Raw genomic sequence first — 26,580 nt, 5'->3', positions numbered from 1 at the left:
AAAGGTCAGTGGGTCTTCAGTTGCTCCATGGGGGAATGAGAGACAGGCTTTTTTATTGCTTTGAAATCATCTGATAGAGGCTAGAGAGTTTTACTTCTGCAACTGAGAAGGGCCATTCAGCAACAGGTTAAAATCAGATTACTGAACTTTTCCAGACATCCTTGCTGCCCATAAAATACACATTTTCTCTCCCAAGACAATTTTCACTCTGTATTTCATCCAATCAGAATCCAAGGCAGTTAACTTTAAAGAACACTGCAGTGGATCAAGAAATCATGAGCATATCAGTTGTCCCTGCTTTGGGGGAGGCAACATCCGTCACAGGAGTGGAGGGTGCAGCTGAAGGATGTTACAAGTTCAGCCATCCAATTCTAGTCCACCACCATGTCTGCTAGAGCCTCCTGGCACTTTGGGTTGTGATTGCTATTGGTTTGCAATGAGGATGGGAACTTAAAAGAATTACATATACATTTCTAGAAAATGATTATTCTGGGAATATGTACCTCTAACTCCACAGTTTCTCATGCACACAGAACTATACCCTAGGGTCACAAATGTCACATTTACATCAATGGACTGATTTGCTAAATTCCAAACAGCTAAAACTCTGAGATTCTTACTATTCCTGCTGTTTCAGAGTTGTCACTTAGGATACAGTCTGAAGAACCATAAGGTCTCACAAGTATAAATAAACCTTGATAATTGGTGACAACTTTGAGATGAACACCATGTGATTTTCAGAGTCCAGAGTGAGCTTGTAGTCCTAGCAGCTTAGATAAAATACTCTTTGCATTTGTGAGTAGAGCTCCCTTAAGGCATAATAAGCATAGGAGTCCATGGTTAAGAATGGGCACTTGATTTTACAGTTCAACAACTATACCTTCCAATACCCAGAAGAAAAACCAAACAGGAAACAGAACAAAAAATACCCCTACTCCATTCAGACTCATTCAAACATAAAGCAGTAATTTTCTGTATTTATGTTATAGGTTTTATTTTGGTTTGTTTTGTTTGTTTTGTTTTTGTTTTTGTTTTTTTTTATATAACAGTCCTAGTTCTGCCAATAACAGCAAAAATAAAAATAAAAAGACAATCACATAAAATATTCAATATGCAATGCATTTTTAAGGCGGAGCATATTAAAAACAAAGGGCTAGTCACAAAATCATAGAATCATAGAATTGTTAGGGCTGGAAAGGAACTTAAGATCATCTAGTTCCAACCCCCCTGCCATGGGCAGGGACACCTCACACTGAGCCGTGTCACCCAAGGCTCTGTTCAACTGGACTTGAACACCATCAGGGATGGAGCATTCACAACTTCCCTGGGCAGCCTGCTCCAGTGCCTCACTACCCTTACAGTAAAGAATTTCTTCCTTATATCCAATCTAAACTTCCCCTGTTTAGGTTTTAACCCATTACCCTTTGTTCTATCACTACAGTCCCTAATGAAGAGTCCCTCCCCAGCATCCCTATAGGCCCCCTTCAGATACTGGAAGGCTGCTATGAGGTCTCCACGCAGCCTTCTCTTCTCGAGGCTGAACAGCTCCAACTTTCTCAGCCTGTCTTCATACAGGAGGTGCTCCAGTCATGCTACTAAAAAAAACGTAGATGTCTTTTAAATACTGTTGCTAGGGCATTTCACCTCAGTGCAGTCTGCTCTAAATGAGAGAGGTGGTAGATTTTCATTTGTCTGTTCCACTACCCAGATGAACACTCCAATAAATACAGAGTATTCTGTATTCAGGTCATTAATGGCTCTTGTTTGACCTATTCCACTTCATTTGGAATATTTAAATATTAATTAAGGGAGCAGAAAAGAGAAAGTGTGACTGTATAAATTGACACTGTATGTTAAGCACCAGCTGGAGCCTTGGGCTTTAACCTGTTGACCTTACCAATCCACCACTGTTGTGATCAGGGAGGCAGGAGTCTCAGTTTACGAGAAGGAGGGTACCACAGGGAAAAGAGGACAAGAGATTAGAACCCTTCAAAGAAGGACTGGGCAATGGATATATGATAATCTGCTGCATTTTTTCATGTCCAGCACATCACTCTTAGTGAGTCCACAGACCTCTGCAACTCTCACATTAATCACTCTTTTCCCACGTGGGGAAAATGCTTTCTATCACAGGAAAAAACAATACCTACATCTGTTGTTCAAGTGATACTTATGCTTCGCTGTGGCATCCTCCAGTTTTCATCTCTTTTCTATGGTTTCTGCACTCTTGCCTTACACAAATGGAAAGGAAAATGCAGAATTTCTGCTGTGGCTTGCAATAAAATATCAGTAACAACATTCTCTCCTGAAGTGGTCTACTAGTGACTTGTCCAGAAAGCTTCTGCTGCATCATGAGCATGTAGCCAATTTCCAAGCACTTTCATAGGCACAGGTTGTTGAAAACACTTCACTTAACTCATGCTTTTTGCCTTCTTTATACATTCATGTGGGAAAAAAATACTGAGCAGAAAGTAGAGACCCTCAGAGAGCCTCCACCATCTTACCTGGCTAGCACCAGAGGCCAGGAGATGCAGATAGATGGTAAGAGAGTACAGAACAGCAAACAAAACCATTTAGTCTCCTCCAAATGCTGCTAAAGCATATAATTACAGTGGATCTAAAACCACTTACTATGGAGGATCTGCAGTCCTGGTAAACTTCAATGGGTTAGGAACCTACTTAGATTCAAAAATTTGGATCATAAAATCATAGAATAGTTAGGGTTCGAAAGGACCTTAAGATCATCTAGTTCCAACCCCCGTGCAGGGATGCCTCACACTAGATCATGCTGCCAAGGCTCTGTCCAACCTGTCCTTGAACAATGTCAGGGATGGAGCATTCACCACTTGGGCAGCCTGCTCCAGTGCCTCAACACCCTCACAGTAATGAACTTCTTTCTTATGCTTAACCTGAACTACAGTTGTTTAAGTTTAAACCCATTACCTTTTGTTCTATCACTACAGTCCTTAGTGCGAAGTCCCTCTCCGGCATCCTCGTAAGTCCCCTTCAGATACTGGAAGGCTGCTATGAGGTCTCCACGCAGCCTTCTCTTCTCCAGGCTGAACAGCCCCAACTTTCTCAGCCTGTCTTCATACGGGAGGTGCTCCAGTCCCCTGATCATCCTTGTGGCCCTTCTCTGGACTTGTTCCAACAGTTCCATGTCCTTTTTATGCTGAGGACACCAGAACTGCACACAATACTCCAGGTGAGGTCTCACAAGAGCAGAGTAGAGGGGCAGGATCACCTCCTTCGACCTGCTGGTCACGCTCCTTTTGCTGCAGCCCAGGATACGGTTGGCTTTCTGGGCTGCAAACGCACACTGCCAGCTCATGTTCATTTTCTTATAAATCAACACCCCCAGCTCCTTCTCCACAGGGCTGCTCTGAATCCCTTCTGGGCCCATCCTATAGGTGTGCCTGGGATTGCCCCCAACCCAGGTGTAGGCCCTTGCACTTGGCACTGCTGAACATTATGTTTTCTACGGGACATATATAGAAATATAAAGGCTCTTCTTAACACTGATAGAGAGGCAGATGGAAAGAGGGAAAGACAACTTAAACAGGCAAATTCAGCTTGTACTTGAAAACTCTTTTACCGTCATCTGCAACAGACTCTGAGTAGGGCAGTGACATACAGCTCAGCCCAGAAATGGGTGGCAGGCACCTAGAGTAGGTCTTCTGATTTTGAAGGAACTTCTGCAAGCTGTTGAGCAGAAATGTGACCTCTTTAAGAATAGCCAATTTATTTATAGCTGCAGCATAAATCTTCAGATGGCTGACATTCAGCCATTTTTTTCCTTTTGTATCATTTTACATACCTTTAAGTACAAATGAACTCAACTGGAATAACTAAAAGGGAATAATAAATAAATATTTGCACAGCTCATACCAGAATTTACAGACTTCTAGATTCATTGCAGAGTACTGAAGTGTTGCTGTACAGTTTATGTAATTAAAGTACAAAGAGAAAGACCTCTACACATATCATATGTATATCGGCAGACTTCTCAAAATTAAAAGCTAGTATTTCTGCAGACTAAAGGTTTGAAAACTGTGACTGGGACTGTCTGTGATGAAACATTTGCAGATTTATTGGTGGCTGATAGTTATAAAAACGTAATATTCTTTATGAAATGTGGAAAATAGGGTTGGAGATTATGCAGAAACCAATTCTACATGACAAAAGAAATAGAGACTGTGGAATATGGAGAGTATGGTGCATGAAAATTAACTGAATGAATTTAGAAAAGCACTTCTAATCACATATGGTGTCGAGTAATTTTTTAATTTCCTTTTCTGTTATTATATCTGTATTGGCTCTGTTTTGATCAATAGACAGTATCTGATAATTTAAGGAAGTGAATTGTATTAATCTTTTCTATCCATTCTCTAAGAAATTATGTACACCAATCTTTTGATCTCATCAATTTCAATAAGGAGTTTTGAGAATAAAAGATACATCTTATCAAGCCATTTCATTATCTAGTTCAAAGAAAAAGTGTACTTCATACAGTATTGATAAATAATACTAACAAACAACGGTAGTACTACTAATAATAAACACTATAAAGTGAAAGCTAAAAGTTATTAATGCCATATTCTACGGTATGATATATATTTTTTTGATTGTAATAATGACTTACCTTAGGGTACTGTGGTGGGCTGACCCTGACTGGACACTAGGTGCCCACCAACACTGCTCTGTCACTCCCCTCCTCAGCTGAACAGGGGAGAGAAAATATAGCTAAAGGCTCGTGGGTCAGTATAAAGACAGAGAGAGATCACTCACCAGTTACTGACACAGGCAAACAGATTCAACTTTGGGAAATTAGATTAATTTATTACCAATCAAATCAAAGTCAAATAATGAGAAATAAAACCAAATATTAAAACATCCTCCCAGGCACTCCCTTCTTCCTGGAGTGGGATGAACTGACATCAACTCCCACTCTCTATCCCCCTGTGCTTGTTGACCTTAGTTTTCTTAAATAATAAAAAATAAATATTAAAGTCAAAGAAAAATCAATTTAAAAATATTTTATTTCTGTTATTGCTTCCCTATAGTTCTTTATTTGCAATGACGCTTGTATGAAACAGGATCTTTTCACTTTAAGAACCTGCTTCTTATACCCTACTTGCAGTCATAATTCTTCCATTGTGGTATTGCAAGATTTCCATGTCAATCTCTAATTGTTCTAAATGGGAGGAAGAAGCAAGAGAAAATAAAAGAAACAAATCTAGTATTTTTACGTAAATGCCCTTTACAATAAAAAGGAGAAATACAAAATATTGGGTGGATTTTTTTCTACATAAAACTATTTTTCAAAACCTGCTGTGAAGTGTTAGTGACTAAACAAAAGAAATGTGGAAAACTTCAGAAATTATCTCCAATATTTTAAAATAATTTTCTTAGTATATTTTGATCTTTCATATACAGTCCATTGTATACCTGGTATTAATCATTTTTTGAAATAGTCAGGTGAAGAACATCAGTTCATTGTACTTGAAGAATAAAAAATTACAGTGTCTACAAACCCCACATTTTCCACCTAGCTAAAATTATGTGTATGTATGTATCTGATTTTTTATTTTTTTCTGAGGACAACTACAAAGATTACTTTAAAGATACTTTTGTATATATAAAAGATTGCAACAAGTTGGCATATGTAGTTAACTCCTTACCATGCAGATTCAAATAATGGATTTGGACCATTGTTCTGTGTAAGGAGTCAGAATCCCCTGAGGATAACCAGGACTTTGCCCCCACTGGAGCCCTCCTGATCAAAGAAGGAAATCCAAGCAGTAGCAATTAAGGATGGCTTGTCTAGAACAGCTCAGAGCGTGGAATAGCGTAGTGAGGAAAGAAGTCTTCTACAGATGGGAAATTTCATGCTCTCTAGCAGCAAGTGTAACTGAGGAAAGAGATCTTCAGATTTTGCAAATGAATAAGGGTAAATAACAGAGAAGAGGTCTCTTTGCTCAAGACATATTTCCCCTGCAGACAAGTGGGAACAAATTTCTTAACAGACACTTTCCTTTCCCCCAGTCATTTAAAAAAAAAAAATAAAATCGTTGATGCTTGAGCCTAAAAGGCAGCATCTGCATTTTGGGGAATGCATCTTTGGATCCTGTTGAAGAAATACTAATAAGCTACTACTTTTTCTGGAAAAGGCCACGTTATGAGCTTTAGTATTAGATCTTGAAGCAATCTGAGAAATTCAAAGAGGGGAAGTGGAAACTTGTTTCAGTCAAACCTCAATTGCACCATGTTTTGAAATACTATCAGCAGTAAAATAAGTTAACTCCCTCTCATCTGACATACTTCTAACCTTTGACTTCAGATTGCCCAGCTAGGTTAGCAAATATTTGCAGGATTCAGAAGCCCACATCCCATTGCAAATTCTTACAAGATGAGGCCTAAATCACTTGAAAAGTTGAACTTCATTGATTTGGAAACAAATTTCCATCTTTTCTTACATGCTTGAATTTCATACTCTAGTGAGGCACTTGTCAATGCTTCAAATTAAGTGGAGGAGAATTTGTCTAATATATTTTACAAGAAAGTGAAAAAATGCCTCCAAAATTGCTTGTAAAGAACATTATAGTGATATGACCCTTAACCTTCTGTTTGTACAGTTGTTTCTTGTGTGTGTATGTATTTCAAAGAGCTTTTACATTACTCTGATTATTCAAGTACAACAGACATAGAAGGGATTAGTGGTTAGTTAAAAGATGTTCTGTGTTGCTTTGCCTGCTGAAATAGTCTTAGATGACTGATTGTATTGCAAACCTTTCTGCAGTAATTCATAGATGAAATGACTTCAGAAAGAAAAGTAAGGGAAGCCCTAAGGACCAGATTTAAAAGCAGGTTTTACTGGGAAATTTTATAGATGATTTTCCATATAGCTATATCACTGTGTAGTAATTTCTTGAAAACTTAGGAGACCACAGGAGTTAACAATAATCAACACAGAATCAATTACTTCTATAAGATCAAAACTGCTGGAATTACAGTTGATAAGAACAAGAAAATTGTAGTTTAGTGCACTTAGCACCACCAAACAAGCATGGCAAAGGGATTGAGTTGCTCCTTTTCCAAAATGCAGTACACTTTACTTTTCATGATCTGGAAGTTGGGTATTTAATTTTTTCTCTTTCAAATAACTCTTCAGGTTGATAAGTTTTTCACACTTGCTTTTAGAAATGTTCAGATTTGTTCAAAAGCAAATGTTTAATTCCTGTCTTCACAGTATGCACTGTAACTCAGTTCTGAACACTCCATCCTAAACTCTCAGCACCCTGAAAAATCCATTAATTTTTTGGTTCCACACCTGAATTTTTTAGTTGATCAGCAGTAATGCCTTCCATTCTTTAGCAACAAACTGGTGTTCTAAAACAGTAAAAAGTAGTTTTACCTTCCTGTTCATCTTAGAAATCTGACATTTCAGAAAAAGATGCCAAAAGGATATTTAGACATACTTGTGAGTTAATATAAGCTGAGAGGTACATCTTATCTTTTAAAATGTCAAAATGAAGGTTGGAGGAAAATGATTGCCATTTATCTTTAAATAGCATGAAACCTTCTGAAGCAAGAGCACTGTATGCATTCCTCTTGTTATTCGTTTATGGAAACTTGGCTCTACACATCCCTGAAACCTTCTGAGGGGATTAGAGAAAAACACTGACCTTTTTTTCAAAAAAAAAAAAATCAGTTTCTATCTGCAAAATAATGATAGCCATAACAGATACTAAAAGTCACCAGGAAAAATAGTAGGTTACAAATGCCTCTAGACAAGTGTGCCAGTATAAAGAAACTCTGTAAAGACAATTCCAGATCTGTGTTTTCTCTGATGGAACTACCATTTTCTTTCAAATAAGTGCATCTGGGAATGATTAATAAGATCATTTGCTTGATTTCATTTATGTTAATCTAACCTGACAGTAGAGGAAGGATCTACTTTATATGTCTTAATGGACTGATATCTACAGACTCTGAAAACGAAAGTACTTCTAGAAATAATTCAATATACTCTCCACAATACAGTGCAAGCATTATCTCACATCACAAGTCTACCAAGTCCTCCATATGGAGCTATTCAGTCATTACAGGACTCAAATATGCAAATCACCACATGCGTAGTTTGAATGTATGTACGCATAAGTCATATTGAAGAAACTTGATCCAGGCTGTCTTACCAGAGACAGAAGGAAAAAGCATTTTTAGTCAACAAGGATAAGGAAATCGTTATACTAAAAGTTATGCCGTAATATATAAATATATATGAAGGGGAAAACTAAAATAAGGGCTCATGGCAAGTCAGTCATCTATGTCACTGATGTATTTCATCTGTAAATAGCAATTTACTATGAAACAGGTCATGCTCTCTGGGAGAAAGAAAACTGAAAGACGGTATGTGGCTTGCAAAATAGTGTAATCAACTTCATGAGAAACGGTAGTTAGCTGTAATAAACCAGGACTTCTAAACCAAGGTTGATCAGGAAGTTATTTTCTAATAAATATGAGAGTGCTTCACCTGCAAACTTAGACAATAGCTAAAGGCAAGTCCACTTACGTAGGCACCTAAAATACCAGGGAAAAAATGTTTTCTGAAACTTGCTTTGAAGCTTACGGAGCTATCAAAATATACCACCCAAAATGCTTTCTGATATGCTGTAAGTATTCAGTTTGTGTTCCTATAAAAAAAGGATTCTAGGAAGCAGTGGCAGTCGCGATAGTAATGCTTCCTCTGAAGGTTTTGTTTTGTTTTTTCTTTTCTTCTTTTTTTGTCTGAAAGAATCCTTTGGAAAATATCCCTTCAGTTTTAGGGGATGAGAGGGCTTTTGAACTGACACCAAGGAATAGAACTCAGTGTTTAGGTAAAAGTTAACGTGGGGTTTTTTTTGTTTTTTTGTTGTTTTCTTTTTTTTTTGCGATAATGTTTTAAAAAATGGTAATCTGATGTTGAAGTTTAACCTTGATAAGCTAAATTAATATTATCATTCATGTTTGATCTTTATTTGGAAAGAGGTGTGATCTATATGGGCAGCTGAGAGACATAGGATACAATGTCACAGCGAGAACAGTTGATCTTTGTTGAGAGTACATATTCACAACTCCTCTGTCACCTAAAATGTGTTCTAAAAGTCTCAGGAGCTGGGAAATCTTTACACTATCTAACAAAGATTTATTTAATAGAAACTTACACCAGATACTTAGATCTTAGAAGGAAAACTTATTTCAAATGGAGAAAATGGAATGTTTTTGAGACTACTGAAATCCATTCTAACTAGCAAAGTCTTTGACCAAGTAGAAAAAAAGTCACTGTGTCCTCACTTACTCACTCATTCCTGAACAAGCTACCATCACTTAGCCATGTCTTAATCCATTTTATTCAGGATTATAACCTGGCCAAATTTTGGAATGTGTGAAAAACTTGTCAATTCAACTTTGATGAGAAAATCACTACATAATATTCATGTACAGGTACAGTCTTGGGTATTTTCTTTTCTTTTCTCTTTTTTCTCCCTATGCCAATATTTTTGTAGTGCCTTATCTACACCCTGAAAAGAAGAAAAAAAACAAGAAGATTCACGATTCCTTAAAGGTTACCCAAGTAAAAAATAAAATCGCTTCAGGCATCACATCCATTCTCTGTATTCTTCCTCCTGCCAGTCCAAATCAGTTGACACGTGTCAGGACAACAAGGTTGTCACCAGGTGTTAGAAATCATTATCGATACCTGACTTTTACCTACACATAAATTAACAGCAAACGAGACTGTTAGTGAGTCTGTCTTGTAGCCATACCTAAGTCTGGAGGAGTTCTAATATATCTAATTTTCACACTACCACATTCTGAACAAACAAACCCAGTAGAGTTGCTAAACAGCACAATGAAGAGCATACAGATTGTCTTAGGGACTCTTGCTTCTGTGACCTGGAAACCAGGCCCTAAACCCTCCTCTTTTATTGTGAGGCACTGGAGACGGACCTACAATTTAAATCTTTCTACCACACCTCTTCAGATCTCTGTATAGGTGAAATAAAAAAATAAAGACTTCAACTGACCACACAGAAATGAAATTCAAACTGGTATCTATTTATCCTGGTTATAAATGCCAAAATTTCTACTAATTAAAAGCAAAACAAAAAATACCACAGACTTTTGTTACTGTCTCTGACAGTGATACTTTGAGCGACCCTAACCAATCAGTTCAAAAAACATTCATAGTGTTAAAGTCTTGCCTGAATATAGTGTAAAAGATATTATTCTGGGTTAAAAACCCCCTCCATCTAGTGGTGGCGCCTCCATGTTGTTATTGCTAACTAGAAGGGAGAGTGAGCTACACCAGGGAAAAATTTTGTCATGGTTGGAATGATAGTTTCCTCATTTCTTTCCATGGATTCTAAATCAAATAATCTTTAGCATATGTTGGAAGCATGCACAAAGTAATCACAAAACCATTCAGCTCTCATTCACAAGTTCTAACAATTCCCCACATTCTCTGTAATATCAGATCCATATAGTAGGAGTTCCAGTATTCCTAGTACTGCCCACAAGTAACAGCAGGTGCTGAAAAGTTTCCACTCAGCTTGAGTGCCTTGTGTGCACATCAGACGCTTGCAGGACCTCTATAATGCTCCTGGAATCTCAGACCAACCTTTGTTTTATGCTTCGCTCACTGACTGTCATGATGACAGGGAAAGAGAAGAACAAAGTTGCATAACCCTAACCCTAGGGTTAGGGTGCCTGAAAAGTATATCTATGTACATTTGTTCCAATTCCACAGAATCATTAGGGTTGGAAGGGACCTTTGGAGATCATCTAGTCCAGCCCCCTCTCAAAGCAGGGCCACCAAGAGAAGAGTATGCAGAAACGTGCCCTGTGTATACAACCTCCCTGGGCAGCCTGTTTCAGTGCTCTGCCACCCTCAGCATAAGGAAGTTCTGTCCATGTTTCCCATCCAACTGAAAAATCTTTTTCTTTCATGTCAATGAAATAGAGACAACAGCTGAAAGGACATTTTTCAGCCTGGTATTATTTTCCAAACTGCCTGTGTATTCACAAACATTCTATTGATGCTCAAACATATATACACATAAAAGTATATCCATATAAACACAATTTTTCCTATTTATTAAACATTTACATTGTCTCAGGTTATGTTCAAAATTCTGTTCTTGGTATTTTTATAGAACTTCAAATCTGTTTGTTTTTTTTTTTTGCTCCTAGTCTTCTAACATTTATCTTCCCTCCAAATCACGTAAGGCCATACTATTTTCATACAGAAGAAAGAGATTATGTGAAGAGCAAAGGCCATACTGGAAGTCTGGCAGGAGACAGAACTGAAGCCAGGTCTCCTGTTCTAGCTTCTGGTTCATTGCTCCTCTACAATGTGTAATGTTTAAGCCAAATATACCATAGCCATCTTCTGAGTGTAGCTGTTCATCATCTATGCCCATCTTCTCAAGCTATTTATACTCATTCAGCATGTGCACAAAGTTCCTTGAAATCTTTCCATCTTGGATTTTTAGAATACTTCTGGTATTCTTAAAATGTCACTTTCTCATTTCAGGAAACTTTCAAGCAATTCTCTGAAGTTTTTTTAATATTAATACAGCAGTCTCAACTCATAGCTTTGTTGGTATAATGAAAAGAGATAGAGATGTTCTCTCTAGATGTAGAAGTTGATAGTCCCTTCTAAATTTTTAAGAAAGCTTTTGAGAGATAGTTATTCTATACACATCTTTGCAAGATTTTGCTGGCTGTTATATTCTGGTCAAAGGCCTATTCATCATCTAACCTTTCATTATTAATTTCCTTTTCTATTGTATCAACAGAATGCAGCTTCAGCTGTAATTAGATAAGTGCTAATAAATAAAAAATGCATACTTTCAGTTTTATTGAAGAGGAAGATTTACATTAGAGTTGATATTTCAGCCTTACATCTTACACTGACTATATTCTTATGGTCACGTAATTCATAATCTTTCATTCACTAACAAAATTCATCCACCAATAAGTACAGTACATAGAGAATGCTATTAGAAGTATTATGGTGGAAGACAAGAATAGACACAAAATGTATCTAAAATGATTGAATGACTAATAATGAATAACATTCATAATATGAAATAAAAGTAGGCTGTAAGACATTGTACTACACTTGTTATAAATTATTAGAAATTATAATGGCTTTTATGTAAAGTAGTGCTTTAGTTAAACCTTAGGCCAGGTGCCATGTAGAAGTCTGAAAGAAACTCTATAGGATGATTTTCTTAAGTAAGTTTATCTACATACTGCACAGCATACCATGTTCTCCCCAGGACCTGCACAGGCAGGCAATTCTTGACAAGTATGTGGGGAAAAGCTGTCCACATTGTGCCTTTAAAAAAGCTGTCCACTATGTGCCTTTACAGTTCTTCCACCTTTTGGAACTGTGAACAAAAGGTTTGCACCACCTAACCTGGCAAATAAGATTTAAATAAGACATCAGTCTTATTTACAGCTGAACCTGTTTCCAAGGGAGATCAATATCCTGCCCATAGGGGCAGGAGCGGAATGGTTAGCATTTAAAGGACATAAGGAGATATCTGTTCTGGGAGAAAGCTGAAACATTTTCCTTGTCACCAAATGGGCACATACAAGTTAGATTTTCTTCCCTCCATTTCCAGAAACACACAAACCTGGCGGACTACAACCTGAAAGAACCCCTCAGATATTAATTCCTAAGAGGGTGCTACTCTCTAGGAAACCACTACACAAATGGACTTGGAAGACCATAAAACATCAGGGGCTTGTTAAAGTCACTGTTCTGTGATCAAGTGCTGAAAATGTTGATAACAAGTCTGCAAGCATAAGAAAGTGTAAGATCTACTTGTCATAGAAAAATACTGCTAAGATTTGTATCATCACCAGTGTAGTTCTGTCCCAGCTGATATTTCAATCCACATCAACTTTAGTCAGGAGCTTATTTTCTGCAGAAAGAAGTATAGATTAAAAATAGTTAGAGTGCTGCAGCACTTGTAGATTTGTATAGTGGAAATTTGGGATGGTAATTTCTACAAAGAATAAATTCAGATGATACTTTTGGAAGCATAGAAGACATTAAAATGTTTTTTTGTATGAGACACCTGCAGAAAATTAATAGGAAGTTCACATTATTCATAACAATGTCCAAAAAAGTGCTCATGGAATGCTGGTTATAAAATCGATAAAGAACAAAATAATTTATTATTCCCTTATCTTCCCACTTCATTGCCCTAGCATCTAAGCAAGTTTGCAATAAAAAAAAGTTTCTGCAACCAAAAGTAAATCAGCAACTTGCTAACTGATAATAAACGACTAAAGTATATGTGCTTTCACATAGAACATGTGCTTTTATTTTTCAGCTAATGAGACACTAATGCAGTTCTACTTTTATTCGAAACCATTGAAAATTATTCTTTCCAATCACTGTGAGAACAAAACGTAATATTTCTATATTTAGTGAAGGCAAAAATTCCAATTCTTCCAATTCAAAGAATGAAAGACATAAAAGAAGAGGAAAGATTGAAAGCAAACATAGATATGAAGTCCTGACTGTAGCTGAAAATAAGAGAATCTTTACCAAAATCAAATTCAGATATTTAGCAAACTTTATGTAGGTAGTTTTCACTGAATACCTAAGTAATTGTAACTGCTTTTTGAAGACTTGAAATTATTCAATTAGACATAGTGACATGATTCTTAACAAAAACTTAAGGACAACAAGGATTGTGTTAGTAGTAATAGCAACAATAGTAATTTCAGAAGTATTGACATAGTCATTGAGTCCACAAATGTAAAAGAGAGAAGGTTTACAGTAAATACAAAAAGTAGAATAAAAATAGGACTCAGAGTAAAAGGTGGAATGATATCTTCAAGCATATGATTGTAGAGAATGCATCCTGTAAAAGCATGAACACATTACTTGAGTTCTCCATTCACACTAACTTGAATAAGTGAATCTTTGGGAAGGTTGTTTTCATTTGTGTATTCCTTAGGGACAGCTGACTAAAGTTGTTTTAGTGAAAAAGCTATTGAGACAACTATAATAATAATGAAACATACTTTCAAAAGTGTGTTCAAGTCTATGAAGTTTACAAGATCATTCTGCAAAATCACAGACTTTAAGACAGGGTGCAGTTCTTCATGTGTTCACTAAGCCTGAAGATTTTTACACCTCCATTTCTCTGTCTTTGGAATACATAGAATATTCTACTTTAAAGCATAATGTTGTAATTCATTTTTAGCTTATATTCACTTAAATAAAGCACATTCTAAAAGAGAATGTACATACATCTGCTACTGCTTACATTAGAAGTGAGAACTGAGAGGAGAAAGAGGAACACAGTGCAGAACCAGGACTTCACAGGCTTTTCTAAACAGTTTTTTTTTTTAGCATGCTTTACACATTTTTTTTTTGTTGTTTTAATACCTATTCTTGCGGGAAAAAAATCCTTGGTATTTTGGTTGGTTGGGGGGTTTATGATTAGAGATTGATCTCCGTATTACATAGTGAACTACAGGATTTTCATCAGTATGTGAGAAAATGAGTAGTGCAGGGTGGGAAGATCAAGGGAATTTTGTGAGGACATACCAATGCAAGTTTTATTTCACTGTTGCTTTCTAATTCTTAACACAACAACCTAATATTAATCAGAACCATTTGTTAGGTCCTGTGTGTCCACATGACCAGGAATTCAGATTTCTGCACAACTTTTAATAGACATCCTACAGGACAAGTGTAAAGGTCTTTCCTGCCTATTCACACAAACATTGAAAAATAGGGAGGTGTAATTTGCTGAAAATGAGATTGCTGGGCTAGAAAACAGACACATAATAGCACTATAAGATTTTTTGTTGCTAGTGAAATAGTGTCACCTGAAAAACAGGGTCCCCTTCCGGGAGGATATGTTTGATGCTGGAATTGCTCCAATGCAACTGATGTACATCTATTATCAAGAGAAGATGCAATCCATATCTGTCTACCTGGGCATCTTCAGGGAAACAATCTGGAACTTAAAGTTGTGTTCACATTTGAGAAAATAAAAGCAAATGTAAACAGCTTAATGAAGAAAAAAAGGGGAAAGTGGGTGAGTCTGCAGATACAGGGCATCAATGGCTGGTTACAACTTGATATTCTTAAATAAACTTTATGCTGCATTCAACATCTCTTAGAGCAGTTCAGGATCTGGGTTTGCTGAAATTTCACATAATGTTCGCAGTATCTAACGAAAGGTCACATTAGGAAAGAAATCTTGGGTTTAGGCCTGCAAAGATACTTGTCTAGTTTTAAATTGAGCACCTATGTTTCAGGGTCTGAAGCCTTATTTTTGAAACCCATTAAAGGCAAACACTTTATTTAAAGACTCATTTTTGCTGTAGTGAAAAAGTATAGGAACCAAAAAATACTATTGCTGCCTGTCTCACTTGGAGTAGTGGTGATTTGAGAGAGCAGAACTAAGAAATCAATAGATGGGATGATTAGGGAGGATCCAAAAGTGGAGAGAGGAATGCAGGTGTGTTGGAGAAGTGTATGCCTCCGGGGACCTCAGCCACCCTGCTCCCTGCACATGAGGATATGGGTCTTTATAGTTCTGGTAGCCTCTGCAGATGAGGTATTATTTCTGGTTTTCTACACTTTTCTACACAGTGAAAAGTGGATAGCAACCGTGCTGTAAAACTAACTTAGTCATTTGTAACTCCTTTGACACTGCCTTTAGCACTTCACAGTGTGAAATGCATTAGCTTATACTGGGTGGCAAATGAAATGCTAGCAAATATATTCTTAAAAGAAGACTCTTGATAATTAGTTTTTAAGACAAAAACCTAGCTCGTATCATTGTTTTGTCTGTATAATTGAAATTATCTTAATTCATTAACTTGGGCAAAATTGCACATTGCTTCCCTACCCTGATGCACTAATATCTGCATATGCACATTTAAATAGCATTTAATTTTAAATGTGTGCTGAAGTCTCATCAATATTTGCAGATAACCTTGCAAAGCAAAAGGCTTCCCTGAAATTTCATTCTCACATATCTGTAGCTTCTTCATAATTTCCAAAGTTCCCTTCTTTCCAGAATATCAGCCATCTCGTAAAGCGTCCCTTGTGATCTTTCTTACATCAGCATTGTATAGATCACCAAAAGAAAATGACTACAAATCACTGGAAACCTCTAGTTTAATAGCAACTTGCAGGCAAAATATAATACATTTGTATTAGAAAATCTATGGATTTCTCACTTGTGATAAATGAAGGAAACAGGCATGGAGGCATGTCTCTGGGCAGAGGGCCCCGTTGCACTTGTTTCTGGAAAGGGAAGGAAGAGATATAGTAGACTGGGAAAAAAAGTGATTTGGAGGTTACTGATCTGGAAATTCATCACTTCATTTGGTTTACTAACAGCAAGATAGAGCATTACATTCTCCAGAGCATTTCAGGTGGCTTTTATGTATTCAATACAAAATTACAATGTCTAGAACAAGAGATGGATTTTAAGATAACTGTATTTCACATGGATTAATTCTGCTTGAGCATCTGATAACAAGACTACTCTTTCTATGAAAAAAAATACTTGTATTTAGTTTTGAGTTGACATGCCTCTTACTAAAGTGACAAATCTATCAAATGTAGTTACAGTTTAAAAAACAAACAAAATAAGCTTTTTGAGCCCTTCATTTTTGAAGCAGGAGAAAGCCTTGTATCCTCAGAATTCATACTGTACTACCAAAATAACATCTTCATCAGCTTTACAGGTTGTTGTGACATAAATTAAGAGCAGAGTATGCAGTGGCTCTGCTCCAGGTGATTGGATGTGGTCAGCCATCTAGTCATGCAGATGTCCCAGGCAGATAAGAACATTTAACTTCTATCACAGACCTTTTGCTATAATTAACGTTATAACCATACTCCTGTTAAAATACCAAGACAAGCCAAAACAAAACAACAGTAAATACCAAAGGGATAAGCCTAACTTAGATATTTCCTTGTGAAGTTATCAGTTTTTTAATCCTATCATGAATGATGATGCAACAAAATCTCTAGAAAGAAGAGGGTTTGAGGATTTCCCTTAAAAAAGGAAAACCAATTAAAATCATACTAAATTTATGTTATGAGTACAGTTTAAATATTTGGATTATAAAACTAGGAAATGTATCAGATTGCAACTGCATCAAATACATATGATATCACCTTTTGATGTTAACTTGTATCCTTCATCATATATGCTCATGTACCCATTCAGTTGACTCCAGCAGGAGTTGCATAGATAGACCCTAAGCCAAATTAATGTCCTGCCTGTTATAAGAGGGAAAGGTCAAAGCAAAATGAGGATCTTGACATTTGAATAGAAATATTAAATTGTGTCTCTAAAAACTGTAAAACAGTTACCAGAAAACTATATTTATGGTAATTGTATCAATTGTGAATATCTTCTTAGAGAACTCTGAAACAAGATTTAGCCTCCCTGACATGCACAGAGAGCCAATCTACATAGTGGAATATAGGAAAAAATTGGGTTCATTTACATACCAAAGGAGGCTACAAAGGCTTAGATTCATTGTGTCTTCGACAATTTGACTCCAGGCAAAGGTACAGAGATACTTTTGAAGTTGTGAGAACATAAGCATATATGGGGAGTAGCAGGTCTTTACTCATTACATATTTGTAAAGGATTACTTAAAACTATCTTTGAAGATAGAAAGAGGAGTCTTCTCCAGTGAGAAAGTTTTTCTGTGCTTGGCATTTTATATTTTCTTTTCTTATGGTAAATGCCTTCATATCACATATGGCACCAAGAAGAACTTTTAGGCCAGAGACAAGTTCATGCTGTGCTGTAGGACTGATTCTAAAAAAACCAAAGAAAACCCAAATCAGCTGCAGGACTCAAGTTATGCTTATTCAGGACTTAAAGCCATGGATTTTTCATTCTGATTTCTAAGGGCAAAACCCAGCACTGACTATGATTTTGAGCAGCTGAATTGATTTAACTGAAATTGCAACATAAGTGAATTTTAGCATATGAGATAGTTTGGGATGAAAAAAAAACAAAAAACAAAAAACCCAAAACCAAACATAAACAACAAAACTAGAATCTTCTTTAGCTTTTTTGTTTAGGCTTATGTACATTACATGGTCTGTTTTGTTAGCTCAGCTATTTTCCTCAAAATCGAACAACTCTGAAGAATAATATAGCAGCTTACTGTGTGTTTTACAATGTTCTTCTAGTTATGTTTTGCATTCAGAGAAGGGACCCATGTTACAATGCAAGTTAATACCTGCTGTATCATCTGTGAGGTCTTGGAAGAGGAATAGAAAGAGGAAAACTATTACAGAGTAAAAAAAAGCATCAAAAGCTAGGAAGAAAAGGACAGAATGTGGGACAGGACAAGATATGTTGGCAGTGCCATCTCACATCTCTGCCACATATTGGTGTCACTGTCTCTACTGTTAGTCAAATATTTGCTAGCCATGTACTTGCTTTGTAATTCTTGAAATAACTTACATAATTCAACAAAAAAAGAAGCTAAATCTTTCTGATCTCTTTTGAACACATACTGCTCAAACACATTCCCATTCAGGGATCTAAAGTCTGAATGGCCATGTTCCAGTGCACCAAGGAGAGATTTATTGGAAGATTCACAGTTAAGACTAAAATACGAAACAATCAGAATTTAAAGCTAACAACAGAACATGGCAGTGGGATCAAACATGGCAGTGGGATCATACGGTTAAGAAATATAACTAGTTTTCCATAGCTTTAAGTTAAGTCTTTCAGTGTAGTGAATTTACAGTTCAGATCTGCTTAGCTACTTCATGTTTCCTGTTCCCAGTTTGACCTGCCAGTATAAAGCAATAAGAATATTAAGTCTGCACATCACTGTAAGGTTCCTTTTGACCATACTTTGAGTTGGTTTGGAAGCACTGTATAAAAAAACAGTGCTGCTGGTTTACAGTTATCTATACATCTCCAACTATTGAAGACATTTCAATCCTATTTGTTAATAATTCTGTATAAGTCCCAAATGATGCTGCAGTGGGGAGAGGCAGGGAATATAACTGTTGGTGCTTTTTGAATCACAAAATGAAGTTATCTTTAAATGCTTTTAAAAATACGTCTTTTGAAAATTAAATTGGAAATTAAGAAAACCTGTGCTAAGTAATACACTTTTACACCTCAATACACTTTGACACTGCTGTCTAAAGAAATCACTTTTATTTAAACAAAAGGCTATTACAATTGTGAAGAAAGTTAATGAAATCACTGAGCTACTGGAAATCACTGGTAAAGCATGCACAGTTAAATTAAGGTAGACTTTTTTTGAGAGTATAACCTGTTTGTGAATGCAAGGAATATGGTCTTAATTTAAAATTATTTTACTATTTGAACTCAATTATTATCTTATTCTATGTCAAGAAGTAATTACGATTAAAAAATAGAAAATAGAAAATATGCTTTGTTTTTCTAACATTTGAATAAATATTATATGGAAGAGAATTAGCTCTATCAGTTATATATTCTTGTAGAATGCAGACTAAATTACAAAAAAAAAAATCAATCAATCAATAGAATCACAGAATACAAATATTATAGAATATTATATTTGGTTAAGAAATCACTTAGCTTATCAAACCAGGTTCTGTTTCAGATTTTTCATATATACACAGATAAAGAGTTATAAAATGTTTTAATTGAATTCCAATTTCCATCCTAATGAAGCTTGACAGAAGTCACAGTAAAAACAAAATCATTATCTAGTAAAAAAGAAATGCATCCTCTAGCATTCTTTATCATAAAAACAAAACAACAACAAAACAAACAAAAAACACATAAAAGCTAAGAATCTGGATAAATGGTTCCTGACCCATAGAGCTGTCTAACAGACTCTCTCTAAGGGCAAAAGGCACAAATTTAGTGAGAAAGGCTGCATTCAGACACTGTATTAATTTGGGAAAAAGAATGATAGAAGACATATGCAAGACACATTAAAATTGCTGTTTTGAAATCCAGGTTTCTTATTTGCTGGTTTAAATCCTGCTAACAATGGTGATTTAAAAGTATTTTAAAAATAATTTTTCAATCTTTTTCACTTAAAGCAATCCACTCTCTACTACTTTAAGTATGGTTTAAGCTGGTAAATGAACACTGTGCACTTGATCAATCTTTCTAAACAGATCAGAAAACAGGGAACATCAGTATCTGAAAGAAAAAGAGAGCTTCTCCATTTCTGTAAACAGCTGACCTGACTCAGACATTAGCTCTGTTTTCTCTGTCATCACTGTGTCCTGGACTTAAGCCAAACCTGTATTATGAAACATGTTTTAAACTAAGCCAGTTTCTGCTTCCCAGGGCAGAACAGTAAGAGCAGCATGAATACATCTCTTACTCAGTGTTTACATTGTAGGCAATGGGTAAACACACTCCAAATGTTTATAGATTAGATGTTTTTCAAGTATTAGGTACCTGAAGGCAACGGCTGGGACTTTTGAGAATCTTAAGTGGCTGCATAGATTTAATTCATAAATCAGTGGTTACTGATCACCCCAGTAACTTGAAAATGCTACTCATTATGTAAGTAACCTTCAAATATGTTTCAGATACTTATGGGCACAAACTTCTTTTAAAAAAAGTGAATAAATAATCAAACCTATGGTCCAGCTCTTTGCATACACATAAGCATGAATAACTGCACCCACATACTTTTAGCCTGTCATGGACTAGCAACACAATTTATTAGCTTAAATCTCTGATTTACAGGTTTTAAGGCTTCCTGCTGTCCATACCTAGCCAATCTTCTTAGGGACTACCTAAACTAATGATACATTAGAGTTTCTCTGCACCAACTGAACATATAGATGCCATACCAGCTGTGAGTAACATTGCCCACAAATTCCTAAACATAAAGCTTCAGCTAACAATTTTGGCTTCACACTCAATACACCATGAGAAAGCAGCCAGGCTGCAGCCAAACTAACCAACTCAGTTGTCCAGGCCCACAGGCACAGAGGAATCCAAGTTTTAAGGAATTTCAGTGAGAATTTGGAGCATTTGTTGCCCCCAGAGACTTACTTTTTTACAGGCAGTCCTGGGTTTTCTGACATTTTGTCTCTCTAGGTAATTAGGCTGTTAACTTTACATGGGACTGACTCCTTCAAAAAGTCAGTGGCAAAATTGTCTTTTCCCTACCCCACTGCATAAGGTATTCCATCTGCTTCCTCATCAACACTGAAAGCCAGAAAAAAGACATCTTTTCATTTTGCAAATTTTCTTGTTGCAAATAAATTCTATAGAAGCCTCCTACCTCAGTGCTACGTAGCAGTCTAATGGAAGGCTAGAAAACTGCTCACATGCCTTTAGCTATCAAAATGAATCATCTAATCTAATTTATTCATCTAGGCTCCTTTTTGAGTCAGCACATGTAGCACCTTAAGCAGCAACTCATGAATTATCATGAGAAGCAGCTATCTCCCTCCTGCCTGTAGTGTGACTTCACTAAAGTTTTTTCCAACTTTTTTCCAAGTGGAGACTGCTGTTAGCTTCTGGCCGTTGCACTCATGAAGTCATTATGATTTTACTCTCTGGCTCTTGTGTGTTATTTCTCATACATTATCAGTTTCACATCTATTAATCTTCAAACACAGAGATCTTGTCAAATCTGCCTTTTGAAATGGTTTATATCTTAAAACTTTTCATAGTTATCAAATATCCTGAAAAAAAGCACAGAAACCTAGAAGCTAATTTTGATTTTGTCACTGACAAGCTGTGTGTGGCCTCAGGGCTACCCTGTCTCCTTGCAGTCTGCTCCAAGGCACAGGAAACGTGTAGTTGCACAGCTCAGCAGCAAAATAAGGACCAAATTGTGACTTGTCGTCACATTTCTGTTTGACTCCTGCTTCCCCCTTGCTAGGCTGGGGAAATAAATTGTGGCAGACAAACAGCTGGTGTAGAAACCTTGTCTTTCTCCTCTTCTCACCTCCCCAGATTAGATCAGTGCACAGTCTCCAGAGCATTGCAACAGGCAGAGCTAAGTCTCTGCTCATTCTTCCCTGCGAGGGAGCATAAAGAGCCAGGGAAGAGCCATCAGCCTTGCACTGCGACCTGCAGTAGATGGAGTAGTACAGACCAACTACAGGGCTGCTGCTGGAGCAATTCTGCACGTACAAATTAAGCTGTACTTTGGTAGAAGCCATTTCTCAGAGGTGTCAGGCTTTTTGTATTCATATTTCGATGGTGGCAGCTCTAACCACATCTGCCACTGAGTCCAGTCCAGTGCCTTCATTCACAAATACAGCAGAGTAGCATAGTTATAGATGCCCACGGCTTTTAGACAAGCTCTGAAGTGTATCACAGTAAAGTCCCTGGCCATTACAGAGTACTCACTCAGTAACAGTTGAAATGTAATAATAACAACAGCAGCAGCAACAACAACAACAACTAATAATAATAATAATAATGATAACAAAAGAAAAGATCCTGAGACTGTTGCAAAGACACAGTACTTTGTACTGAGACTTTTTCTGCATACAGTTTTAATGACTTTCATAGAATCACAATCACAGAATAGTTAGGGTTGGAAAGGACCTTAAGATCATCTAGTTCCAACCCCATTGCCATGGGCAGGGACACCTCCCACTAAACCATGTCACCCAAACCTTTTAATAGTACATTTCTGTGGTTGCAATTACATGTAATATGAAGATGCTGAAGATAATGCTTTGGAATCTTCTCCTAAATATTTGCTGGCAGGAGACCTAGGTCCTGCCAATTTTCTAAGGACATTTATAAATTGTTGTCTTCAGAGGTCTCCTTTTGTCTCCCACCAGGTACACTTCACCAGTATGTCCACAACTAAATATTGTAGCTGTGGAAATGAATAGGCAGCACATGTGGCTTGCAAAGCAAGTAGGCAGGCCAGGGTCACTGCTTGGTGGCTATATTTTCAAGCTACTTAGTCTCATTGTCATTACCAGGATGCTGACCTTTCCAGAGCACTTCGTCAGCCTTGTACATCTGTCTCTGAATAGATCATGGTATTGACATAGGCTGCTAGAAAAAGATACCTGGACCATCTCTCTACACCAGCAGCCACACTGGCAATGGCAGTGTTGAAACCTGCACCGCTGTTGTGCTGTACTCTCTGGCATGTCAGCATAGTACCTCAACAGGCAAGGAGCCAGGCAGTTTAGCTGATCTGTGGCTAAAATATAGTTAATACCTACCACAAGGAGCAGGTACTTTAATCCTAATAAAGTCATGAAGACACAACAAATCAGGGACTGGGATGTAGCATAGAAGAAAATAAAATAAAAAAGGACTTGTGTGAAGCAAGGGGTATTTTAATTGGTCCAAACTATATGTTGCTAAAGTTTAAATCTGCCTTGTGAATACCAGCAGTAGCCCCAGAGGAAAATAAACTGCAGTGAAACATTAGCCCTGGTTGAATTCATAGTGTTCTGCCAATTTAGTGTTCTGTACAATAGTGTTCTGTACAATTTCCATCTCGTGGGTCCAGACTTTAAAAATTATACAATTAACAAAGTCCATTCCAAATGTAAGAAAAAAAACAACTACGCCCCCTCCCACAATCAAACTAATCTAAACTAATTATATGGCTTATTTACCTGTTATACTGAAGGTTAGATTACTGTGGAGCTGATGTCCCTTATCACCTGAGGTCTATTGCTTTGCACATTAAAAAAACACAGGAGAAAACCACACAATATTGAAGCTAAGGAACACCTGTAAAAACACTATAAAAGCACTATAAAAAACACTTTCAGACTCTAAATGACTGAAAATTCATTTCCAGACTGATTGAAAATTTCATTTTTTGCTGTTAATTTTGGACTAAAAATCTCCCCAGTTTGGGATTGTTTTGCTTGAATAACCTTGCAAAGAGGTACTGCTGCTCTGATGCTGATAGTATTAATGCACTCATTTTGGAAGATAAATAGAAATTCACAGATTTCCCTCCTAGCAGCTACAAAATAACCAATGTTTCCATCAAGCCAGGTTAAGAATATCCAAATAATCAAGTACTAGCATTTTGGTTAGGGCTGTCAGGCTGAGCCACCTGTTCTGGTAGTAGTTGCTGCCAGAAGCAAATTATAGAACCATCCAGCTGCTGATTACAAAAATCATACTCGTATCACCTTCTTGTGGCTAATCAGACATCAGGCCAGGACTGTCATACAATTTGATATAGTCCTAATATCAGTCCTTTAGAAGACAACTGGCTCACTCTCTAATAGTACTTACTGCAGATCCTCTTACAAATAATAACAATGAAAAATGGAAGATGAAAAGTACAACTTTCCTACACTGAAACGCATTATAACGTTGACAAGCAGAAAAAAAATAACTTTCAGAAGACTGTTTAAAAGCCTTTTCTTTTTTTTTGTAGTGTCATTATTGAATTTGGTAAACACTGATGAAAAAAAAGACTTGGAATAAAATTCAACTAAAATATTCAGTATTAAATTTAAAGAAGGCTGCATTTTAAATATATTCCCTGTCTGACTGTGGTTGATAAAATATTGTTATGCGTCTAAAATGTTATGTAAATATGAATGGTCAGAAAATATTAAAGTATATGAAATATTCATATTTTAGAATATGTATTTCCTGGTTAATACAATTGCTTTTCATTCTTGCAGGCCTAGCTCTGGGGTACTAATTCAGCACAACTTTCACTGACTCTTTTAGACATTTACCTGCATAAGAATTGCAGAGCTGATATCTTTTACCCTTCAGTAACATCCTGTAGAGTTCACCCTCAGGGCTCTTTATGGAAAAAACAGGGCCACCAAACTAAGCTATTTTGACTCTGGCAAATCTCCAATTATAAAGGACTACCACAGCTTTACCTGAGCAAAGGCTTGGGGGTAGTATCACCTGACGTTCAGACATTCCCCTTCTTGTATCACTCTAACGGAACATTAACATTAAGCAGTGCTGTTCTGCAAATGAGACTAACACTATTTTTAGAGGTGTATGGAGATCTAGCTTCAGTAAATGGCAACAGGAATGAAAAAAGAAAAAAGAACAGAAAAGATAAGTAGAAAGCAATCCAACAAACAAAATGAAATGATCCTGGAGTGAGTTATTTACTAAGAGCAACAAATCGTATTTGTTTGAGCATCTACACTGTCAAAATATGCATAATTTTTAGTTAATTATACTTGAAAATAGTTACCGTACCTTCTGCTGTAATCTCGGCCATGATGATGATGGTAAGAGATACTCTGTTTAAAAGGTCAAGATGTACTGTGGAAGCTTATATAACTGTTGCTGACTCTTGCAGGAACTGCAGAATGAGGAGGAGGAAGGTCCACTGCTTTTTCTAATTCTGTTCCTTCTTCTTTGTGCCCCTCCAAACTTTCTGTCTCCCCTTTAGACTCCTGCCTTCTCGGAGCAAACTAAGGACTTCCAAAGGCAACACTTAAAGCTTAGTTTAAAGTATCAGCTTCTAACAAAAATAGCCATGCCTTATGGTGAATCTTCAGCATGTTTTTTCTAATATCCTAAGAACCACAGACACTACAAATAAAAACGTCCCAGCTATAAACAGGACAGGAATGCACAGAAAGGCAGAAAAAAAACCAAAACAAAACAAAAAAAAAAGAACTGGCAAAGAACTGTTCAATGCTCCTGCAGCCTTGCTAGCGTAATTGCAGTTCTTTGGGGGGTATGTCAGAAAACATGAAATACAGAGTTCAAAGTAACCTTATCCATCCCAGCTCAACTTTATTCTTAGCACACTCAGTGCTTAGCACATTCTTCCTGGCCTTATTTGGTTTGGGGAGGGTCCTATGAAGCTTACTGCTGACTAAGGGGGAGGGTAAATTTAGGTGATTTTTCTCCACTTTGATACTTAGTCACAGTTCAGAGCCAACTGAGAGGCTATTTGAAACCTATAAAACTGGTAACTTCTTCAGCTTGGATTTGTTTTAGTACTCTTCTGGGGTTTTTTGCAATAATCTCACATACCTGAAAAGTTCATCTAAGTATTACGGAACGCTGTTAAAAATGTAAATAGTAATATTGTATATAGTCTAAATGCATGAAGGTAATATGCAAATATGTCAAGATCAGCTATTTACTAGGTCTGATTTGTGGAAACAAAAATCTGTGATTTTAAACAAGATTTTATAAAACTGAAGACAAGTACACTTTTAAAACAATTTAGAAAAATGAACATATTAGCAGTTTAAATAAGAATAATAATTTTAAAACCTGGCAATCTTTTTTATTGTATTGCTTGCAATTTCACTGCTGTAGAGTTATGTATGCAGGCAAGAGCTTGAAAATGAAATTAGTGAAAATGTGCCCTTGAGCCAGCATACCTCTACATAAATGTCATCATCACATGAAATCAGAAAACATCTTGCGCTCTTCTTACTAGGGAACTGTTCTTCTACTAGGGGACCATGTAGTTTCTACTGCATGGGCTGGCATTTGCACTTCTCATCTTCTGGCTCAGGAGATATAAGCACCGGGCTCTGTGGCAAAGTATAAGGAGAAGAATTTATTTATCCAGTGCACAAGATGCAGA

General features: G+C 36.7%; 1 protein-coding gene across 1 annotated transcript in view; it reads right to left on the bottom strand.

The window, feature by feature from the left end:
- TRDN (triadin) overlaps positions 1-25,626 on the bottom strand; it is a 95,460-nt gene extending 69,834 nt beyond the window's left edge. Inside the window, exon 1 of the mRNA XM_062632538.1 lies at positions 25,227-25,626. Coding sequence (XP_062488522.1) covers positions 25,227-25,248 — 22 coding nt within the window. The 5' untranslated portion in view covers positions 25,249-25,626. The remainder of the gene's footprint in view (positions 1-25,226) is intronic.
- Positions 25,627-26,580: the final 954 nt, after the last annotated feature.

The sequence above is a fragment of the Pezoporus occidentalis genome, unplaced genomic scaffold, assembly GCF_034315485.1.
Source record: "Pezoporus occidentalis ecotype Australia unplaced genomic scaffold, CSIRO_AGI_Poc_V1 ctg39, whole genome shotgun sequence".
Classification (NCBI taxonomy): domain Eukaryota; kingdom Metazoa; phylum Chordata; class Aves; order Psittaciformes; family Psittacidae; genus Pezoporus; species Pezoporus occidentalis.
The sequence above is the reverse complement of the archived record's forward strand: the minus strand, read 5'-3'. Positions and strand labels throughout refer to the sequence as shown.